Source organism: Ictalurus furcatus, chromosome 28 (assembly GCF_023375685.1).
Source record: "Ictalurus furcatus strain D&B chromosome 28, Billie_1.0, whole genome shotgun sequence".
Classification (NCBI taxonomy): Eukaryota; Metazoa; Chordata; class Actinopteri; order Siluriformes; family Ictaluridae; genus Ictalurus; species Ictalurus furcatus.
Genome location: NC_071282.1, coordinates 11,445,048 through 11,462,064, shown reverse-complemented (window position 1 = coordinate 11,462,064; position 17,017 = coordinate 11,445,048). Strand labels below are relative to the sequence as shown.

General features: G+C 37.0%; 2 protein-coding genes across 9 annotated transcripts in view; one reads left to right on the top strand and one right to left on the bottom strand.

Moving 5' to 3' along the window:
• The window catches only part of tbcelb (tubulin folding cofactor E-like b), a 21,916-nt gene extending 19,355 nt beyond the window's left edge, over positions 1 to 2,561 (bottom strand). Inside the window, exon 1 of one of the 2 annotated variants that reach the window (XM_053618639.1) lies at positions 2,479 to 2,561. The gene's annotated coding sequence lies outside the window, so the exon portion shown is untranslated. Of the gene's footprint in view, positions 1 to 479; positions 1,271 to 2,478 lie in introns of those variants that run through there. The other variant, XM_053618640.1, reaches the window with a different exon arrangement.
• si:ch211-215c18.3 (uncharacterized) lies at positions 1,293 to 17,017 on the top strand. 7 transcript variants are annotated; one of them, XM_053618642.1, is made up of 6 exons: positions 1,293 to 1,742; positions 3,017 to 3,052; positions 6,338 to 6,560; positions 7,336 to 7,394; positions 14,130 to 14,546; positions 14,685 to 17,017. In XM_053618642.1, the coding sequence occupies exons 4-6, from the start codon at positions 7,352 to 7,354 to the stop codon at positions 14,789 to 14,791; spliced, it is 567 nt and encodes a 188-aa protein (XP_053474617.1). In that variant the 5' UTR covers positions 1,293 to 1,742; positions 3,017 to 3,052; positions 6,338 to 6,560; positions 7,336 to 7,351; the 3' UTR covers positions 14,792 to 17,017. The 7 variants fall into 7 exon arrangements, with proteins under 7 accessions (XP_053474617.1, XP_053474618.1, XP_053474621.1 ...); XM_053618643.1 differs by lacking the exon at positions 3,017 to 3,052; XM_053618646.1 differs by lacking the exons at positions 1,293 to 1,742; positions 3,017 to 3,052 and having other exon boundaries at positions 6,103 to 6,560; positions 7,336 to 7,390.

The window sequence follows — 17,017 nt, the reverse complement described above, 5'->3', positions numbered from 1 at the left end:
ATTTTAGCAATGTGGTCATTTTAATGAACATCCTAAACTCCAAGGTCCTAATAGTTCCACATTTCTAATCTGGTGCAGATAACATAATATGAACAGAATATTTTTTCATGTATTTCTTCCAAGTAATCAAGTATTCAGAAATGTAAAGGAGGTATAAATTTATAAGTACATATATTAATTTTCTTGTTGGATGCTACATAGGGATGCATGAATACAATTTCTCCATTGTTATATGGTTATCATTTCTATTGTATTCAAAGCATTTTCTCTATATAATATGTTCTGATGTGGTTTATCGTTAAGCAACTTCTAGCAGCTTACTGAGATGGGTTTATGACTCCATTAAGCATTCAAGTCCAATAAACTGAAAGTGTCAATAATAAGTATAAACAATAGACTGGAAACTAAGTGTAATACCAATAACACAAGAAAAAATACTGGCTATATGATTTATATTATTATAAATCTATGTTATTTACCACAGAGTAGCCCGTTTGAGTTCTGTGGAACTGGAAGACATCTCTGGTAACAAAAAGTTTCAGAATTGCTGAACTCATAGTGAGCAGCATGGTAAAGGGTCATGTCACTAATAGCAAAGGGCAGGGGAATGTACTACACATTCAAAAGGGTCCTTGGCATTCTGTTATTGAACATTAAAGGATCTTGGCTGCTTAGAATATTTCAGCATGATTGTGATGAAGAGGTGTAGAGTGAGAGCAGATACTGTGTGTGTGTGTGTGTGTGTGTGTGTGTAGAGGAGGTTGTTGATAAGAACAAACTGTACAATGGCAAAACCTAGGATAAATGTGACATATTTGATATGAATAATAGAAATTTGTGATCATTGTGATCATTTTTTTAAATATACATTTTTGTTGGACCATTAAAGTGCAGCTATTATGGTTTTGAAACGTGCCTAATTTTGTTTTAAAGATCTCATACGATAGATTTACATGCATCCAAGGTCAAAAAACACTCTAATGTGCTCATAATTTAAATGGCACCTTTTTCCCCCCAGTATCAAAAACAACTCCTTAAATGATTCGTTCTAAAGGATTTATTCTAAACTCCTCCTCCTTTCAGAGAGCATACTCTAATCTGATTGGGCAGGAACGCCCACTACCATAACGAGTTTCAGCTCCATCTGTTCTTTTTGACTTTTTGTTACAAACCTAAGTAGGTTGGTACAGGAAGTAAATCTGGAATTACTAACGACTTGTTTCAGCTGTTCAGAATCGGTTCCTTCTTTAGGGAGTCAATAAATCCGTTTGTCGTGCGCTTTGATTTTTTAAACTTTGCAGACTTTTTATATTCACAAACAGCTACATAACACACTACATGCACTGTAAAACCGGATAAGTTCATTTAACTCAAAATTTTTAAGTTGATAAATCAATTTCTTTAAGCCAAATACACTTAAATATGACAAGTTTGAGTTAAATTTTGGTTTTATTAAAGTGTATTTGGCTTAAAGAAATTGATTTATAAACTTCAAAATTTGGAGGTAATTAGTTTCCTCAAATTTTTTGTTAAATGAACTATCCGGTTTTACAGTGTGAAAGGTAATATTTGAAAAAGCATAATAGGTGCACTTCAAAGTCTTAAAGTGTAACGCTTCTGTAATTACAGTATCAGCTTTACATAGGCTGCGACCCCCAGAGAATCATATGTCCCTTTAAATAGACTAAACGAGTGGCGTGTCGACTGCGCATGCGCACACTCGGAACAGCTGCGGAATGCAGGTCAGAAAGTGTTGTTGAATTTCAAATGTCCGGGTGCCATGACAACGTATGTTTGGGACTTGTCCCGTTCCTAATGGCGTACTGTGAGAATAAATATCCTTTGAAAATAGAAAACAAATTAAGATAACGTGATGTTGTTTTGTGTGAAACTGGTTTGGTTTAGATCACCGGAAGAGTCAGGCTCAAAGAATTTTTGTTTTCCCCTTGTTTTAGCTCAACTACACACAACAGTGTTTCAAGCCCTGGAAAACAACTCGCGAAATCTACTTAATAGTGCGGAAAGTGACCACTTTCTCCCACTCTCTCTCTCTCTCACACACACACACACAAAATGCTTTAAATTAGATTTTAAAACAAAGCCGTAACGTTGAATGTAATTCATAGCACGAGACGGTGAAATGAGCCAATAAGCGCCAGTGCAGCTGTTTATGTTTTGCTTTTGCAGGAAGTGAGCGTCAGACACCGTAAAGCCCAATGAAACATTTTTATATCTGTCCATATGAATAAATCTATCAACACTTTTTAAATCGGAATGTGTTTACTGTATAATAACAGATACATAATATTTTGTCGACCATTGGCTTTTTTCATTATGATTTTTAATATGTGTCAAAAAAAAAAAACCAAAACAACCCGAGATATTTTTTGTGCATGTTCAATTGATCACGTCGAATAAATATCGTGAACTGACTTGCATGCAAAGCGTGAGATTATATTGAGGACAGTTTGTTCTTACCCACACCGAGCGCTCTCCAGGTCGCCCTGCTTGTTTTTGTTGCTGATCAGAGGACAGTAGCGAATCAGATGATCAGCTAAACCCGGAAGTGACGCAAGCTTCATTACAGAACGAGGGCATTTTAAAATAGGCTGATATTTTAGGACAGGTTCTGTGTGTGTGTGTGTGTGTGTGTGTGTGTGTGTGTGTGTGTGTGTGTGTGTGAGAGAGAGAGAGTTTCCATGTTATGCTTTCTTGACATTAATAAAGCAAAATACACCTCAAGAGGTTAACCACCTAGATGTAAAGGGGGAAAAATTATGTTATATGCTAAAGAACTATGAACTGATGGCATACCATTTAAAATCACATTAGTTTTTTTTTTGTTTTTGAGATGCTGAAAATGTCATTATTAAATGATAAATATAAGAGGGTGGCATGGCTGTGTGTTGGGACCTCACAGCTCCAGGGTCCGTGGTTGGAGCCTGAGCCTGCATTACTGTCTGAGTGGAGTTTCTGTTGTGCATGTTCTTCCAATGTTTGTGTGGGTTTCCTGCAGGTTCTCCGGTTTCCTCTCACCTCGAAAAAGATGCTGGTAGGTGGATTGCCTGTGCTAAATTGCCCCTAGGTGTGCATGGTGCTTTGCAAAGTACTGGCATTCCATCATGTGTGAATTCTCTCGCCTTGCACCGGTGCAGTGTTCCCGAGATGGGCTACAGATCCACCACAACCCTGACCAGGATAAAGTGGTTACTGAAGAGGATGATAACGATATAATCATATGTACATGACGTGAACTAATTTTATGCTTAGTTTATTACAATAGTATATCTTACACATATATGCCTCATAAACATGTGTAATATATTACTCATGGCATTTTTTTTCTTTGTTTTTGTTTAAATTTTGTCAATTTTCCTGTTTGATGCTAACCACACCCCCTTGTACAATGTCACATAAATTAAGTCATGTTATTGCTATCAAACAGTTCCACAGCAAGGGATCAGTAACACAAGTTTTGATTTTCACATGATCAGGCCAGAAAATAAACAGCGATAATGTAAACTCTCCCGGTTTACCTGCTGGGGGAAGTAAGGTGGAGAGTTCATGAAACCACAAAACACAGAGAGAAACCAGCATTGGTGGTAGCTCAGTGGTTATGTTGGACTTCTGATCAGAAGGTCGTAAGTCGCAAGGGCCCTGAGCAAAGCCCTTAACCCTTAACTGCTAAATGTAAACGTTTATCGCTCTTGATAAGGGCATCTGCCAAATGTTGTAAATGTACTCAAAAAGAGTTACAATATGAACTGAAAGCAGCAGGAACAACAGTTACACAGAACTCCTTTGCTAAAAACGATTCACAGAGCATTTAGACAAATCAGATCTCAGTTGGCACAATAAGCTCTGTTCAGACAACACAAAAATAAAAAACTTATAGGAGACATTTTAGAGGAGAATTGACTCAAACAAGAAGCTGAATGTGGGCAGGAGATTTACGTTTCAACAAGACAATGACCCCAAACATATAGCCAAAATAACTAAAAAAGGCCTTGCATGACCTAAGTATATTAAATAACATAAAACTAATTGTACGAATACGTATTTCCCCTCACTGTATACTAATACCAATACTATATATTACTATTTAAATTACTTTAAATTTACAATATTAATATCTATTCTTGCTGTAATGAACAGTATTGTTTTGTTTCTTATGCAAAACCTTGTTATAAAAATACCTGGAATTGTCATGCATTTTGAATGGCTATATGAACAAAACCTAAGCAACCTGCAAACCTTTTACAACTTCACTTAAGTCTCCCATTTACATCGCTGAAAATTAGTAATGGATATTAATGTAATCATAAAAATGTTACTGCAGAAAATTTGTCAGAAGCAGTCTGAAATTTCAACTAAACTACTTAATTAAATAAATATTATCCACTGTTTTTGTTTGATGAATTGATTTTAAGAGACACTCTCTACCATGTACTATATATTGGTAATATTTGATATATTGATTCAGCTGTCATTTAAAATGTTTACTTCTGTTTAACTTTGCTCACAATTTCACTGTTTCAGAGCTGCTTTCTCAAACTCCAAAGTTTCGGGCTGGAGACTCAAAACTCTATGCCACTTACTCAGAAAAGCTTAGTTTAGATGTTACCAGCATTTTCAGAACAACTCCCATATATAGAACAAATCCCATGGTTAAATTTACTTTGGCAGTTGAACATTATTTATTTTCATTAATCACAATAGGTGTTCATTCAACACTGCAGTGTGGGTGTGTGAATGTATTCTCTTCTTTCATTACAGTCCATATATTGGAATTTTTATGTACAACCCGCCATAGTGAACATAGCAACTGTGAACTGTGAACACATATAGCAACCGATTTGTCTTTCTTCATGTTTTTCTGCATGCGTAGCTCCATCACTGGTGTACAGCGCCCCCTATTGGCGTTATTATATAATTGCATAACACTAACCGCAAATACAATTATATACAACATGCACGAGATTAGCATTGGAGGACTGCATTCATTTAAACAGTGCAGTGTGCCGCTTTTTCTGTATTAACTGTATTATCTTAGAGCTGCAGGCTATAATCAGTTGTTTGGCCATGCCATGTTTATCAAAGTGATAAAGTGAATGAGGGAAACAGAGAGGATGAGATAGGCCTAACACAGGAGATAGTAGAGAGACAGTGAGTATATTTTAAATACAGCTTTGTTTAGAGCAGGGATTACATAACATTATATGTTACAGTAATAATACCATTATTAAATGACATGATACAAGTTTTATGTGATAAATGAAACCACGTGAAAAAATAACAAATGAAAATAAATGAATTGTGTTAAAAAAAAATATGTGACACTAAAAACCTGTATACTGCATATGAAAACGTGTGAAACATAACAGTTTCTAAAAGCAAAGTGTCTAAAAACCACACGTGTATATGTTCTGTAAGGGTTCCCTGGCTCATTAGCAAATCTTCTTATATAAGGAGGAGATGAATACACTATAGCAGGGGCAATATTAAACACTAAACTATGTAGTGCACACTCTCACAAATAATGGGACCAGACCGTACTTCAGAATGTACCATCAATGGCACTTTTATTTGCACTTTTACAGTACCTTATCTTGTAGTGTCAATACAAATAGCTTTAAATGGTTCAAATTATTCAGTTGTTATTGTTGTTGTTGTTGTTGTTTTAAAGACCATTTAATATTGTTCTTCCTCACATCACTATGACTTGACGGATTTGATATGTTGTTTTACATTGATATTATCAAACCGAATGTTGTATTGTATCAGACTCCTTTACTTTTGAATGTTCAAATGCTTTTCCAGCACTTAAAATACGTCCTGCTTCTGAATGACTGAAAATTAAGCACTTTTTACGTTTTACTGCAAATTGTTTTTGCAGCTGAAGAAAAATGTGCATTTTCTATTTCACACCCACCAGTTCAGAATTCAAAAGTGTTCAAAAATGTGCATTTTCAAAAGTGTTCAAAAATGTGCATTTTCAAAAACCAGTTCAAAAATGTGCATTTTCTATTTCACACCCACCAGTTCTAGTCTAGTAGTAAATACAATAGCTAAAACATTTTGAAAAGTAAAATGACTGTCATTCATTGTATAGTATTCAGTAGCCTATAAGACCATTTATAATCGTATTATAATTCATTATACAGCGTGGAAACATTACAGTAATCAGTACTAGTTCAGTTCAATAAGTCTTGCATGTACAGTAGTATGAAGTCAGTTACTGTTGTTTTAACAATAATCCTTTTACAGTGTAGCTTTGAGAGTATAGTCCTTATGGTCCAATAATGTACCTTTCTTTTTCTTTTTTTTTTTTTTAAAGGTTTTCAAGGATAATATGCATACGAAAGGTACACACCATGTCCCCTTGATGGTATAACCCCAGCGACATTTCTGAGAGTGCAGGGGACTACATGAGCTCTATAGAAAACAACAGCGAGGATTCAGCACCAGCAGCACAGAATCATCATCATCAGAATCTCGGATCTTTAAGGTGACCGCAGCATCCCGATCAGATCCTTACAGTGCTGCGTTTCAGTTTTAAGGTAAGAGAATTGCATCTGTCATTATTTAACACTCACCTTTAAACGATGCGGATTTGACACTGTGCGACATTATTCTTACAGTATAGCTGCACGAACACAGAACATAGCGATGGTCATGTATCATCTTCATATCATGTATGTTGCTACATAGAGAATAAACAGTTACGAGGGCACCGTTACAGGGAATGACGATATTTCTAGCTCAAATGGACTTCTTTGTCCTGTTATTTTAGTCGGTGTGTGTGAGAGAGTGAGAGAGAGAGAGTGATAGAGAGAGATGCACAGGCGCACCTTGCAGTTAACTGTCGCATTTGAACAATTTAAGAATAATTTCTACAGAAATGAGTATTTTATATTTACATTTATTCATTTAGCAGACACTTTTATCCAAAGCGACTTACAAATGAGAAAATACAAGCAAAGCGATATATCAAGCAGAGAACAATACAAGTAGTGCTACCGTACAAGATCTTTCAACTGAGTTCTAGAAGAAGCAAAACGCGCAGAGTAGAGGAGTATGTGCCAGAGTAAGGTTTTATTTATTATTATTATTATTATTATTATTATTATTATTATTATTATTATTATTATTAGGGGTTGGTTAAGTGTTCACGGAAGAGGTGGGTCTTTAGCTGGGTTTTTTTTTTTTTTTAAAGATAGTGACAGATTCTACGGTCCGGATTGAGGTTGGAAGTTCATTCCACCACTGAAGGACAGATAGTAAGAAGGTTCTAGAAAGGGACCTTGTATTTTCTAACTGCATTCTTGTTTTTAGAGCAATAGAGCCGACCATGACTCTGCATTCTCCTCCACTAAGCGCATGCGCCCTGGTGGGTAAGTTGCCATATCTCCTCACTATTTACACTCTATTTCCAACGATGCTGCTTTTACACCTGTTAAATAATCATCAATTCAATGATTGATCGATTTATTACGGCTACACGGACACTAAGAGCCTTCAGTACACGGTGTCTGGAGCTATAAACATCTAAATCAGTAGCAAACACTGAAGAGCTCCAGAGGCCTTTGTTTTTGTGGCGTCACAACTAACATGTTTTAACATTTGTGTTTTCTTTTCCTTATATACAGTGGTTTCAGAAAGTATTCAGACCACTTAGAGGTTTTGCACATTTCATTGTGTTATAGATTTAATTTAAAATTGATGAAATGCCTTTTTTCTGTTTTTGGTCATGAATCTACACTACACCAGTGGTTTTCAAAGTGGGGGGCGCCCCGGGGCCTCAACAATTTGGTGTGAAAAATACATAAATACACGATCTATATATATATATATATATATATATATATATATATATATATATATATTATATGCACATTACTATAACATGTTACTTGTAACAATACATATTAAAATCACATTTGCTGTACCTAACTTTCTAATTGCTAAACAGACAAAACATCAACGTAAAAAAGGGGGATATATTCAGAAGTCTGTATTTTTAATGTGTTTTAAAGACATCTTGCAAAAGGGGAGCCTCGGTCAAATGGTAATGCCATTTGGGGGGCCTTGCCCTGGAAAAGTTTGGGAACCCCTGCACTACACATTAATCCATAGTGACAAAGCAAAAACATGTTTTCAGAAATCTTTGCAAATTTATTGAAAACAACAACAACAACAACAACATAACTAAAATCTCTCCTTTAGATAAGTATTCAGACCCCTAGGCTACGCCCAGATTAATCCGGATAGATCTGAAAAATGCATTTTCGTTTTTAAAATGCTCTCCGTGTACACTGGCGTTTTCAAATGTTTTCCAAAAATTGCTCATCCACACTGAAATGTCTGAAAACGCTCACATCCCTATGCTGCACACGTGTAAAAACCTAAGAAGCTCTGGCCTGCGTAATTTACATCAGGCATATATTTAAAAATGCAATCGAAAAGTTGTACAATGTAACATTAATCTTTTAAAAAAAAGCTATCAGACTGGACAGCAGGCACAACAACTGCAGTACAACATCATCCACCAGCTTGTTTGTTTTCGAGTTGAATGGGTCACATGGCTGCGTCACGTGACTAAAAAGACATCATTGTTGTTTTTTTTTTATAAATTTCTCAGTCCACGCTACAACGCAAAAACAGTGTTTTCAAATTTATCCGCTTGGGAAAGTGTTTTGGAAAAGCTCAGTTTCCGCTGGACAAAAACGGCGTCTCAGCGTGGACGAAAGGCAAAAGCGTAGAGAAAAAGATGTGTTTTCAAATACATCCGGATTAAAGACATAAAATAAGCCACTCCACATTGAGCTACGGTGCATCCTGTTGGCTTTGATCTTGAGATGTGTCTAGAACTTGACTGGAGTCTATCTGTAGCAAAACAACTCATTGGACATGATTAAACAAAAAAGGTGCATGCCTGTGTGTATGTGCAGTGCATTTCAGACCAAAAACCACGCCTCTCTGAGCAGTTCACCACAGACCTTCAAGATCAGATTGTGTCAAAACTAGAGGCAATTGCTTTGAGACTACAAGAGAAGCCCGGCCTCCCATAAACGTCACCCTAAATCTGTCTGTATTATTCATCACACCTGATGAAATTCAATGAAATTATCAAACATCTCACCGCTGTTCTTTCGTTTAACGCAAACTGTTTTCTGTGGACAGTGCAGCTTGCATTCGCACAGCATTGTCAGTGCAGGCAAGGCTTCTATGGCAAAGTACACTGTGTTGTAATTGGAGCAAAGATTATTATTCATTGGACAACAGGTTTTTAATGCATCATTTTGGATCTCGCTTGGATATACGGCTTCACTGAGTGTGAATGGGAATATGGATGGGTGGGTGTATTTTGCATCGAAAAAAAAATGTCTCAACATTTATTGGCACAGTGCACTCTCCACTTGTCCCGTCCAGACGCACAGCTTCTCCTGAAACAGGGCTCAGATCTGCAGTAGTTGGGTAGTAGCCAAATCCATAACAGTCTTACACAAATAGTATAGCTTTTTTTTATCACTTTAATTGGTAAATATGGTAAATAAATTGTAAGTATAAAGTTTTGTTTGGTTATTTGCATTTGTTTTTGTTTATTTATAGGTCTACATATCTATCTTCAGTGAAATTGAGCTCATTAGTTAGCAGCTTAACTGGCAGACACCACTAATTTTGTCGGCCTGATTTTGGAAATATCTTTTGATGCCTTACTTATGAGGAGAGACTGTGAATTAGACAGCAGGCCAGACCAACAGATGAAACCGTTAAAACTGAACACATACACACACGCGCACACACACACACACACATACACACACATGTACACAGTTCACACAGCAATAACAGACACCTTTGCTTCCCCTGTTTTAAAAACCGCAAGCTGTCACTGGTCCAGACCACAAGCAGTGGCTTTTGGACTTCCCTTAAAATTACATTAATATTTTATAAAACATATACTGTACTGTGCAAAAGTCTTAGGCTCCCTTTTGTTTGGTTCAAATTTTGTTATAGATGTTTATTTTATGACTTATGCATTATACAGTCAGTAAAAAAAACATTTTATATTTCCAGATATGTTACAGAAAAATGTTTGTATGTCAGTAAAGAAAGTAACATATTACGTAACAGACAAAAACCATAATAAGGGCTGCTGCGTAAAAATTATTGTAAAAGCTGGGTAAAAGTTGTATTGACAGTCAACCATACAATTTTACAGGATGCTCAGCACCAACTTATCAGATACTATGACAACTATTTAAAAAGAGCAAAAGGTTGTCCCACCAAATATTACTTTTGTTAATATATTGATTTTGTTAATTTCATTATTGTTGAGGGCATTTAAAATATATATATATTTTTAAGGAATTTGTATTGAGGCATCTTTGCTTTACAGCATTTCAATTCTTTGTTTTTATTTATTAGGGCCTACATAGCAATAGTGTGGTCCTCACCAACTTCAAACTTCACCAACAAAATTTGGTCATTTTTTCCAAAAAACTTTCCAGCATTCAGAAACCAGGTGATGGTTCACTTCATTGATGTTTGAGGGTGTTTGTTTATGCACAGCTACCTTAAGATCCCACCACAGCATCTCAATGAGGTTGAGGTCTGAACTTTGACTTGGCCATTCCAACACCTTGATTTTTTTTAATTCTTTAGCCGTCCAGATGTCGATTTGCTGGTGTGCTTGGGATCATTGTTCTGTTGCATGACCCAATTTCTCCCTGCGAATTTGGGTGTAAAGTGGAGTTCATCACTGTCTAAATGATTGCAAGTTTCCCAGATCCTGCGGCTGCAAAATAAACCCAAATCATCACAGCTCCACCACAATGCTTGATAGTTGATATGAACTGTTTGTGGTGGTATGCTGTGTTTGGTTTTTGCCAAACATGCTGCTGTGTATGAAACCAAACATCTCCACCTTTGTCTCATCAGTCCAAAGGATATTGTTCCAGAACTTCTGTGGTTTGTTCAGATGCAATTTTGCAAACCTAAGTCAGCTTGCTAGGGGCTTTTTCCTAGCCACCCTTCCATGAAAGCGATACTTGTTCAGTCTTTTTCTGATTATGCTGTCATAAACATAAACATTTAATGTGCAGAGGTCAGGTGATGTACAAACAACATTAGGGATAATCCAAAGAGCACTAGCAAGGAAACGGAACAATATAAAGAGCCGGGAAAATCAGGGCATAAAACTAAGGCTCAGTAAAGACAGGTAAATGCTGAACAATACTTAGCGATGTACAAAGACACACAAGGGTGTAAATAAACAAACTAATCAAGGGCAAACTGAAAACAGGTGAAAGTGATCATGACACATGAGGGAGACAACCAATGACAAGACAAAGGAGTAGACAGGACATGAATGAACATAAAAACACATGTGGAAATGTAAACAAAGACATGAAAACACGAAAGCGCACGCTTATGCGTGCTGAACGCTTCTATATGCGGCTTAAGGGGGAACTTCCTGACACTAAGATTGGCAACTGGGGGAGATTGGCAACTATCCTGAAGGCTCTTTATTTGTAAATAATCCTTCTCACTGTAGAATGAAGAATTTCAAATTGTTGGAGATGACCTTATAACCCTTCCCAAATTGATGAGCAGCAACAGTTTCTTCTCTGAGGTCATGGCTGATTATCTTTCTGCTTGGTATGATGTAGACACACACCTGAGTGCTCCAGAACACCAAACTACCAAAAGTTCTGCTTTTGTAGAGGTACTCACACTTCTTGATGACTAACTAATCATGTGCATTTCATTAATAACACCTGGATGCTAATTATTCTCTTAATGATTGTGTAAGTAGGAAGGGTGTACTTACTGGTTTCTGAATGTTGTTTTCCTTTTTGGGAACAAAATTACAACATTTTGAAATCTGTTGTGTTTTTTTTATCATCACCTGAGCTCATTTGATTGTTTATAGAAGTTGGTAAGGACCATACAATTGTTTTTTATTCCCGATAAAAAAAAGTAACATAGAAATGAAGAAAGGTGTACTTTCTGTTTACTTTTTTTTTTAACATCCTATGCCAGGTTTAGTTCTCATTTGCTGTTATAATAACCTCCACTCTTTATAGTTTGTGACTAGCATAGCTGAGGGGATTTGCCCATTCAGCCACAAGTTAGTGAGGTCAAGCGTTGATGTCAGGTGAGAAGGCCTTGGGTGCAATTGGCATTCAGATTCATCCCAAAGTTGTTCAGTGGGGTTGAGGTCAGGGCTCTGTGCATACCACTCGAGTTCTTCCACTCCAACCTTGGCAGTCCATGTCTTCATGGACCTCGCTTTATGCACATGAGCATTGTCAAGCTGGACCAGGTTTGGGCCTCTTAGTTCCAGTGAAGGGAAATCTAAAATCTACAGTATACACAAACATCCTACACACTTGTGTGCTTACAACTTTGCAACAAACTTTGGGGAAGGCCCAAATGTGGGTGTTATGGTCAGATCTCAGTGTGTATATATGTGAGGAAAAAGATTCTCTGGTTTGATGAGGCAAAAATGTAATGCTTTGGAATTAACTCCAAGCACTACCTCTGGCGAAAACTGCTCATCAGCTGGCTAATACCATACCAATGGTGAAACATGGTGTTGGCAGCATTATGTTATGGGAGTGCTTCTCAGGGATGGGGAGACTGGTCAGAATGGAGAGAAGGATGAACACTTCCAAATACAGATGTGTCCATGAGGAAAACCTGCCCCAGAGTGCTACCGTATTCAAATACCACAGCCAAGGGTGTGGGAGAGTAAGGCAAAGAATAATAATAAACACCCAACAAGAATAATTGTACCGAATTATTATTATTATTATTATTATTATTATTATTACAGTTATATTGCCCTGATAGCAACAACACAAGCTACTTTGCTAAAAGTAAACTTTGTAAACTTTGGGTATTTTCTTACCTTCATAGTAGTGTATTTATGATTTATAATCTCTTTTTTTCACCTTGCTAGAAGGGGCTTTGCAGGTGTTCTTACATATCTGATGAACATCATTGACATTTATCTTAAGGACCTCTTGCAGACCCCAATTGTAAAATACTGCAATTATGACTGTAGTGAATGAACTGGAAATGCAGGAGCTATGCTAAATATAACTTGGAATAATAATGTGTAAGTGTTTGTGCAAGTAGCCAATTGGATCTTATCAGAATACATATTTGGCTGTGTTACGAAACAAGATTTGGACAAGAAGTAAGCGCAGGAGTAAAGTCTTTATTTACACTTAAGTCAATGTACGAGGAGGCAGGAAACAAGGTCTAAACATAAACTTACAGCTGAAACAAGAAACATGAACTTAAACAGGGCATGGAAACACTACCACTTAACTAACTGAAACTTCTCTCATTTACCTAGAAATGAGGCATGAAACACAAAACTTAGAACACGACTATGGCATAATTCTCTCGTTGAACTATGGCCTGCAACTATCGTTCAACAATGACATAACACCCGTTTAACTATGGCATGAACACTCATTTAACTCTGGCAGGAAACACTCATTTAACTCTGGCATGAAACACTTGTTTAACTAAGGCATGAAACACTTGTTTAACTCTGGCATGAAACACTCGTCTAACTATGGCATGAACTAAGGAACAGGAAACTAGACAGAGCATGGAAACATTACCGCCTGGCACCATTACTCATTCCGTCTATACTCTAATACTGCCCAAGGCGACGGGTTTAAATAACCAGTCACAATTAACTTAATTGCTGACAGCTGGTAACACTTCAAAGCACACCCTCACACCTCCACCAATAATTGAACAGGGCGGGGACAGAACAGAAACCAAAATAAATGCACATGTCCGTTGTAAACACAGTCTTAGCATCCATGCGCACTTCAAGCACGTGCACGCACTCTCCAGCTGACTGTGCATGTTGTCACTGCAGCGCCATCTGCCGGCGAGATCGTGACAGGCTATATCTACCTTAAATATACCTGTCTTTTTTTGACAGTGTTTTTATCTATATTATCACAAATTAACCATTTTATTATTTTGAGTCACTTATTATTTGATTATTTATTTAGTATACAATATTAAGTGACTCTGCATATTTGACAGTTGTAATGTTATGCTATGAGTACCAAGTCTGCTTAATGTTACAGTGTTTTTGTCATGTATGATCGGACTGACTGCTGCATCAACGGGCTACCAGAAACCAAGCTTTCTGGATTTCGACTCCTGGTGGTATCACACGCCCCGTGGCCCTCAGATATTCTCCTGCCTCACCTACTTGGAGAGGAATGTGCGTGTGGATTGTGAGTTCCCGAAAAGCGACAAGATCCCTGGGCCGTTCTGCGAGTTCAAACAGGATGGACGCCTGATGGGCACCACGAATCCCAACAACCCAGTGCACCTCATTCCGCCCATAGAGACCAGACGTCGTGCCAATGTCACACTGGTGCCCCCCAACATCTGCCGCCTCACGTGGATGCCTATGTCAGATGACCGGGCATACGCTTACACCTGCAGGGTATATCAGGGAAGCACCTGGAAAGAGAATAGCATGTCCTTTAACCAAAGTGAGTGCAGTGTATATGAGTATTGAAACGATTGTGCATGTTCGTGAGTGTGAGAAAAAAAACATTTATGATAATGAGGTAAACTGAAAAAAGGAAATTTTATTCTGTCTGACTCCACTTCCTCTTCCTCTTTCCCAGGACATCTCCTAGTTTGCTCCGCTTTAACCGTAGTAGCTCATGCTGCACTTTGGATTGTTTCCATCACCGTTTCACTTCCTGTCTCTCTGGGGCTTCTGTCAGTGTGATCAGCAGTGTTTCTTCAACATACAAATCCTCAAACAATCATGGTGTCCTCATACAGTTCTAATGATAATCATATTCAAAACAGATAATGACACACTGGTTCTTATTTATATATTACATGTGTACCACCAACTCTTTATTTAGTCACCTACTGTGAAAAAAAAAACTCTCACTTATTCTACTCACTTTTTTTTTTTTTTTTAGATCCACAATGACATGAATCTATTTTGAAATATTCTAAGTCCATTAAGAACACATTGACAAGCTTTCACCAACTGCTTACCTGAGTCTAACTTCCATATTATATGTATTAGCCTATACTGTATTCACATTGGGCTTCATTTATCAATAATTTATTACAAATGTGTGTAAATGGTTTTGTAGGCCTAACTGAACTAAAACTTTTTACAAGATTTCTGAAAATAATGGTAACAGATTTTCTTTGTACTCAAGTAGAGATGTTGATAAATGCCAATCACCCATAAATTACGAATCGCATTCACAGCACAGCTGATTTACATTTAGTGACAGCCACAAAACTCCATAAAAGGCAAAGCTGACAGAGCTGAAAAGGACAAAACGATGATTAAACGGTTAAAAAGCACATCTAAGGCAGTGTGCGGTCAACTTTCCAGTAAAGCAGCTCAGCCATTGCAGTAAGTCGGCTACCACAGACACACTCTTCCTCCTCCTATAAGGTGCCATTTCTTTTATTTTAATTGAATAATTAGTTTTCACTTACACACTTTAAGTAACTACTTTATCTTGGTCAGGGTCATGATGGATCCAGTAGATCCAATAGACCCTAAATGGGAACGCCAGTCCTTCTCAGATAACTAGACTTATTTGTAATAATTTAGGAATTTGTTTTGGATTGCGTTAAGTCATTAATATGGAATGCGTTTCACAAAATGTTCTTTTAATTAAATTTGACAGTGTAATCCAGATATAAAATTGCAGTAACTTATCACCAATTACACGATTCGAAGCTGATCAGTCAAGGTTCATATTCGCGAGTCTCCGTAGATATTTTAGACAAACTCTGGAGCTCTGGTATGATATAAATTTTTTTCTGAACAAACAGGATTTGTATGAATAACTCATTTCTTGTTCAAATGCTCCTGTGAGTGATTTATGAAATTACATTCTTTTCTCCAGTTTGATAAATGATGCCCATTATGTGTACATTATGTATGTTGTACTTTTACTTGTAAAACCACATACAGCCTAGATTAGTTAACACTAAAGACTTTATTTAAATTGTCATCTAGCATCGTATTTCCAATGACCATATTCTATTTTTTCAAACACTTCTTTGTGTGTAGTTACAATACAGTCCTGTCATGTATTCTTGCAATCTTTTTCAGATATCTACATGGAGCTATACTTTTGCCTTTTGATATATTAATATTAATAAGAAACTGTAGAGTGAGGTCATTTTAAAGGTTACTCTCAGCTATTGCTTGTACTAATCCTTGGCATTCATTCACAGCAAAATGCATTATAATGCTTCTTGATGCTTATTCATGCTAATGCAAGTTAAATTGTCTTCCAGTTTTTCCCACTGTCCTTAGTGTAGAGAACATAACTGTCTATAGGACAGCACCCTCACAACCTAGGTGCAGCAATGCTCTTACTCATCATAACTCGTTATTAATATATTATACACAATGCAATGAATTATTAATGTATAATTATAAGAGTTACGTCTTCCACTATGTGGTCATGCACATTGAACTGCTATTGAATTCAAATGCGTTTTTGCACATGCTTTTTTGCCACATTTACGTCACTACAGAAGCTGCTGCTTTATGTTTGCAGGTAGTATTATAAGGACCAGGTGCTAGGAATGAACCCAGACTAGAATTAGGGTTAATGCAAAACTAGATGTGCTACGATTGAGCAAATGATTGAGGGAGGGTCCATTTAGTCAAATCTAGTATGATGTTGTGACCTAAAAATGGCTGGGAAGTTCCATCATTGTCTCAGGATTCTTCTGGGGTTTAACAGAACTAGGGTTTTCGGGGGGGGGGGGTGTCTTATGGGCAATGCTTATTCTGTGCAATGTTCTGTTGGTTTTAGTTTTTTTTTTTGCACTAAATCAAGTGGCATTACAACTCCAGTAAGTCTGTTTGTGTAGACATTTTCTGTTGCACTTCCTTCCCTTCCTCTCCTTCCCAAAGTCCATGTATTGGAATGCAATGAGAAATAAAGGAACGTAGATTGTG